The sequence below is a fragment of the Sorex fumeus genome, unplaced genomic scaffold, assembly GCF_029834395.1.
Source record: "Sorex fumeus unplaced genomic scaffold, SorFum_2.1 ptg000072l, whole genome shotgun sequence".
Classification (NCBI taxonomy): Eukaryota; Metazoa; Chordata; class Mammalia; order Eulipotyphla; family Soricidae; genus Sorex; species Sorex fumeus.
The window spans coordinates 46,535,944-46,541,943 of NW_026606129.1; the positions used below are offsets into that span (position 1 = coordinate 46,535,944).

The 6,000-nt window shown below is 54.2% G+C and overlaps 1 protein-coding gene across 1 annotated transcript; it reads left to right on the forward strand.

Moving 5' to 3' along the window:
* Positions 1 to 1,072: 1,072 nt before the first annotated feature.
* Positions 1,073 to 5,741, forward strand: CLEC3B (C-type lectin domain family 3 member B). The gene is made up of 3 exons (XM_056129735.1): positions 1,073 to 1,216; positions 4,270 to 4,368; positions 5,295 to 5,741. Exons 1-3 carry the CDS (start codon positions 1,108 to 1,110, stop codon positions 5,693 to 5,695), a joined length of 609 nt encoding a protein of 202 aa, XP_055985710.1. The 5' UTR covers positions 1,073 to 1,107; the 3' UTR covers positions 5,696 to 5,741.
* Positions 5,742 to 6,000: the final 259 nt, after the last annotated feature.

Below are 6,000 nucleotides of genomic sequence, written 5' to 3' on the forward strand. Positions count from 1 at the left end.
TCCTCATGTCCTCTTTTTTTTCCTGAAGTAGCATTTTGCAGTTTTCTTTGTACAGGTCCTTTACTTCCTTAGTTAAGCTGATTCCTAGGTACTTGATTTTCTGGGGCACAATTGTGAATGGGATTGTTTTCTTCATGTCACTTTCTTCTCTTTCACTATTTGCATATAGGAAAGCCATGGATTTTTGGGTATTTATTTTATAGCCTGCCACTTTACTATACATGTAGACTTACAAATTTTTGTGCTGGATTTCAGTTACACAATGATCCAGTACCCATCCCTCCACCAGTAAAAATATATTTTTTACGAACACAAAAAATATTTAACATAAACACCCACCCAATGTGTATTGCAGCATTATGGATACAGAAATACGTCATGGATACCGCTAGAATATAGAAACTGCCAAAGTGCTCATCCATGTCGCAGTGGCTGAAGATGTGGTGGAGACACACAACAGAATATTCTTTAGTGAGCAATACAGAGTTTTGCCATTTGTAGCAATGGAGGATTATGCAGCCCAAATCACATCTGAAGTACAAAAACAGGCTGGTTCCACATGTGTGTAATGTAAGGGAATCGAATGGATCAATAGACAAAATGAGAAGCCAGTGGGACTGGAGCAATAGTACAGCAGGTAGGTGCTTGCCTTGCATGTAGCCAACCTGGTATTAATTGAGGTATTGATACCTCGAGCCCTGTCAGGAGTGACCCCTGGGTGCAGAGGCAGGAGTAAGCCCTGAGCACTGCTGGGTGTGGCCCCCCCAAACAAAAGCCAAATGGAAAAAAAATGGACACAGGCCACAGCTGAGGTTACGAAGAGGAAGAGGGTGGGAGGGACGTGATGAAAGGTCCAAGGGGGCTTCCAAGAGGCTGCGGGAAGTTCGTTTATTCTTATTTTTGATAAACAAACAATCCCTGCTAGGCTCTGCTCTGGAAGGAAGGCAGGCCAGGATGGGCGGTGTTCCCAGGGAGGGTGAGGTGGTGTGGTCCACGGCCCTCCCCTTGGCAGGCTGGGATCCTGCACGCCCTCGGTGAGTCTGGGCCGGTTCCTGAACACTGGTCCCAGGGCTGCTGCCTGCCACTGCCGCAGCCCTCTTCAAGGACATGGAGCTGTGTGGAACCTCCCTGCTCCTCTGCCTCTTCTCCCTCCTGACCCAGGTCAGCGCTGAGCCCCCAACCCCCAAGGCCAAGAAAGCAGGGAATGCCAAGAAAGGTAAGGAGGGGGTGGGAGCACTCCCTGTGCGGGCTTGTCCCCTCCTTTGCTGCACTTCAGCCCCCATGGTGAGTCCAGGGAACTGTAGTAGAAACCCCAGAGCTCTGGGGGTGGGTGACAATATCAGGCAGGGCTGCTTGTCAGAACTCTGAGGATCAGAATCAGACGAATCTGACCATCCCACCACTCCTCCCCTACCCCAATATTATGAAGAAAGGAACCTTTTTTTGGGGGGGGGGGGAGGGAGGAGTGTAGGGCGCATGCTCGGTAGTGCTCAGGGCTTACTCCTGGTTCTGCATTCAGGGATCACTCCTGGAGGCTCAGGAGACCATATAGGATGCTGGGGTTGAACCTGGGTCTGCTGTATGCCAGGCAAATGCACTATCCACTGTTTTATAGGGGTTGAGGGAGCACAACTGGCTCTGCTCAGGAGGCTATAGCTGGTGCCAGGATTTGAACCTTGCAGGCTCAGGGCAAGGCAAGTGCCTTAACTTCTCTGCTTTCTCTCCAGCCTCAAAATCTTTCTCACTTTCTCTTTCTCTGTCTCTCTCTCTCTGTCTCTCTGTCTCTCTGTCTCTCTTTCTCTTTCTGTATGTGAGGGGTGGGTGGTGTCACACCCAACTTACTCTGGCTCTGTGCTCCGGGTTCACTCCAGGTGGGCTTGGGGGACCATATGGGAAACCTGGTATCGAACCTAGGTCAGATGGCTGCAAGACCAGTGCCCTACCTGCTGTACCATCTCTGTAGCCCCAAGAGAGGAAATCTCTTGCCTGCATTTGGAAATGCACAGCTCTCATCAACGCTGATGGCTTCGATTCTACAGTCCCTGGACAATCTCACTCCTCTAAAATGAGGACAGTGGCATTTGCTCAAAGAAAAGTTCTTGTGAGGATTTAGTGCTAAAAAATGATTGCACTCCAGTCCCTGTGCCTGCCCCTGGGATCTGGTCCATGGGCAGGAAAGAAAAAGTAAGGAGTGGGGCTGGAGCGATAGCACAGCAGGTAGGGCGTTTGCCTTTCACGCGGCTGAACAGGGTTCAATTCCCAGCATCCCATATGGTCCCCTGAGCACCGGCAGGAGTAACTCCTGAGTGCAGAGCCAGGAGTAACCCCTGTGCGTTGCCAGGTGTGACCCAAAAAGCCAAAAAAAAAAAAGTAGGGAAGGAGGCTGCTTCTACAGTGCCTTAGAGCTCTGTGGAAAGAAAAGGTTCTAAACCAAATCAGGACCCTGCTGAGCAGCCTTGCACTCTGTAATGCCCCCCCCCTGCAACCCCCCTCACCGTGGCCTTGGCTGCAGGAAGTACTGCCCTGGACCCCTGCCTTCAGTGAAGTCATTCCAGGCTCTGTTGAGACAACATGAGAGAAATGTCATGGTAATGAGCTGAGCTGGACTGCCCCTCCACCCCCACCCCACCCTGTGGGCTCGCTCAGGCCAGCAGAGAGTTCCAGGAATGACAGTGTCACCTCAGCAGAGAACCCGGGCAGCCAAGGCAGGGCATGCCCTCGGCTCCCTTCCCTTTGCAAAGGGCCAGTTGACCACAGACTAGAACCAGAGAAGGTCACGGAGCTATATCAACGCTCTGAAACCCCCAGGGTGTGATTGGTGGGGGAGGGAGGGGTAGGAAGGTTGGGTACGGAGGGGGGGAGGGGAGGGGCAGAGTGGGGGAGGGCTGCTGAAAGGAAGAACCTCTAAGCTCAGTTTATGAAGTGTGAAAGGGCTGTGGTGCAGGCATTTGTTCTAGAAACACCCACAATGTGTACCAGTGTGCACTGTCCCTGTGCCCGAGCTCTGTGGCTCTGACTGGCACTTCGCTGCCATTTTAGGGAAGAAGCTTCTGCCTCAGTTTCCTGTCTGTGACATGGTGAAGGTAAAGGGAAAAAAATCACTATCCAGGTCATATTAGATCCAAGTTCTGGTCACATGTGTGACTTCTTTGGGGAAGTGAGGGACACACCCAGCAGTGTGTCTGCTCAGGAGTAACTCCTGGTGGGTTCCCGGGGATCGAACCCAGGCCAGCTGCATGCACGGCAAAGGCTTTACTCCCTGTTCTATCTCTCTGACCCTGGTCTCTTAATTTTCTGAGTTCTCTGAGAGGGTTGTCACTCCATTTGGTCAGTGGAGGAATAGAGCCAGAATGTCTGAGCCACTTGCCCCAGATTACCCGTGTGAGTTCAGAGACAAGAGATGGCTGGATTTGGGGGTCACTGCACTTCCCAACCCAACTGCCCTTCCAACCTCACCCCACCTGATCCCCTGCAATAGTCCTAAACCAAGGCAGTTAAGGTCTCCCATAGGAAGGAGCAAATGAGACACGTGCCCCCCCCCCCGCCCCCACCAAAGGGAACTGGGAATGGCACAGACCTCTAGCCCAGGGGAGACACGCTCCATGTCCCTACATCCCCTGGCCATCTCCTGCCTCTGCCTCGGATGCAGATGATGCAGAAGCGGTAGAGGTGAGTTCTTTAGCAATGACCAGATTCAAGAATGAAGGTATCAAGTGATAAAGATGCTCAGACTCACGTAGGAAAGTTTATAGGAAAGCAGAAGGGAAAGCACGAAGAGATCCCCAAGTGGGGAGGAACTTAGTATAGGACAGAGTTAACTATGGCTCTTGGCTCTGTGTGTGTGTGTGTGTGTGTGTGTGTGTGTGTGTGTGTGATAGGAAAACTGGGTCTTTGTGTTAAAGGGAATGCAGGGAAGTTAAAGATAAGGGTTTTCCTATGGACCCTTTTAAATGAAAATTGGGTTCTTGGCAACTATTACAGAGGATGTTGAAAATTGGGTTCTTGGCAACTATTACAGAGGGAACTAATGGATCCAGGTCAGGCTATTTGCCTCAGGTAATTCCCATTTTCTTCGCCTCCTTGATGAGCCTAAACTCTGGGGCAGAATTTTATGATGGACAATTGTCAACTCCGTAGTTACCAGAAAGAGCCCAGGAATTTGCAGGAATGTAGGGATGGTCAGCCCAAACCCAGACAAACAAAAACCTAGGACTGCGCACAGCAGCTGGCCAGGGTCCACTGAGGCTTCCTCTTTCGCCTGCACCCCAGACCTTATGAGCCCCAAGATGCTGGAGGAGCTCCGGAGCCGACTGGACGGCCTTGCAGAGGACGTGGCGCTGCTGAAGGAGCAGCAGGCCCTGCAGACGGGTGAGCACGTGTGGACCGGGCTAGGTGGTGAGTGCCTGAGGGCGGGATGGGGCTGGCAGTCAGCTGTGTGTGTGCCTGGATTTCCGGAGACCAGCCCCTGGCCCACGAGCTTGTGTGGGTGAGTGAGTGGGGGGTGCCAGTCCAACTGAGCCCTCCTGAGAAGCCCTGACAGGCTTGGCCTGGGAATGTGAAGTTCCTCCCAACTGTCCCCTGTCAGCTGGACCCCAGGAGCAGCCCCCAGGACCCTCCTGAGTCAGCACCCACAGCTTGCGGGGGGTATCCTGTCTGCACCAGCTGCCTGGCTGACACCATCTCCTAGTTGTCCTGTTTGGCTAGGGCAGGCTTTATTTACACTTTTTGGATTTGTTTTTAGTTTGAAGGCCACCCCCAGAGTTACTCAGGGTTTACTCCTGACTCTGCTTTCAGCAACCACTTCTGGTGGGCTCAGGAAACTGGTATGTAGTACAGGGGATTGGATTCCATTTGACAGTAAGTAAGGCAAGTGCTCTAGCTGGGTACTCTCTTTCTGGCCCCTTGGATGGAATTTATGTCTTTGGGGGACCCTCCAACTCACAGGGTGAAGAGAGGGCCAGGGAGTAGAAGACGGTGTATGCTGAGCCCAGAGCTCAAGTCTTCTTCAGAATCCAACTACCTTTGATCCCTTCCCCCCCCCCCCCCCCCACTGCAGGGGGCCCAGAGAAGAGGGTGTGACCTTGAATGAGGAGCCATCTGCTTCTGGAGTGGGAGGTGACCAATTGCCAATTGCAAGAACACCTCCCGAGTGGGGTTATGGGCTCTGGCCAGCATCCGCAATCTGACGGGATGGCCGTGAAGGCCCTGGCCTGGCAGGGACTGGACGGGGCTTGGGCACCCAGCGACCTATGATCATGATCGTTGTCCCCCTTTCTGTCCCCTTCTCCCCCCAGTCTGCTTGAAGGGCACCAAGGTGCACCGGAAGTGCTTCCTGGCCTTCCCGCCGCCCAAGACCTTCCACGAGGCCAGCGAGGACTGCATCTCGCGCGGGGGCACCCTGAGCACCCCACACTCAGGCGCGGAGAACGATGCGCTGCACGATTACGTGCGCCAGAGCGTGGGCACCGAGGCCGAGGTCTGGTTGGGCCTCAACGACCTGGCGGCCGAGGGCGCCTGGGTGGACATGACCGGCGCGGCCCTGGCCTTCAAGAACTGGGAGACGGAGATCACGACGCAGCCCGACGGCGGCAAGGCGGAGAACTGCGCGGCGCTGGCGGCCGTGTCCAGCGGCAGGTGGTTCGACCGGCGCTGCCGCGACAAGCTGCCCTATGTGTGCCAGTTCTCCATCGTGTAGGCGGGGACACGTGTGGGGCTTTCGGGGACCCCCGAGGGAGCTGTGGGAGGGTAGGTCTGGCGGGGAGCGCGGCTGGGCACACACCCTGGAGCCCCCCATTTTTTTTTTTTTTTGCAAATAAAGTCGGTACAGCTTGGCCAAAGAGGGCGCGAATGCGTTGGAGCGCACAGGGAGGGCGCAGCCGGGCACATACCATGGAGGAGGGTTTTCAGTGTGGGCGACTGGAGACAGGAAGGAAAGAACGCGGGGAGACCAGAGCCCCGTCCTGGCTGCTCCCCTAACCCCTCTCCCCTTCTTTTCAACTA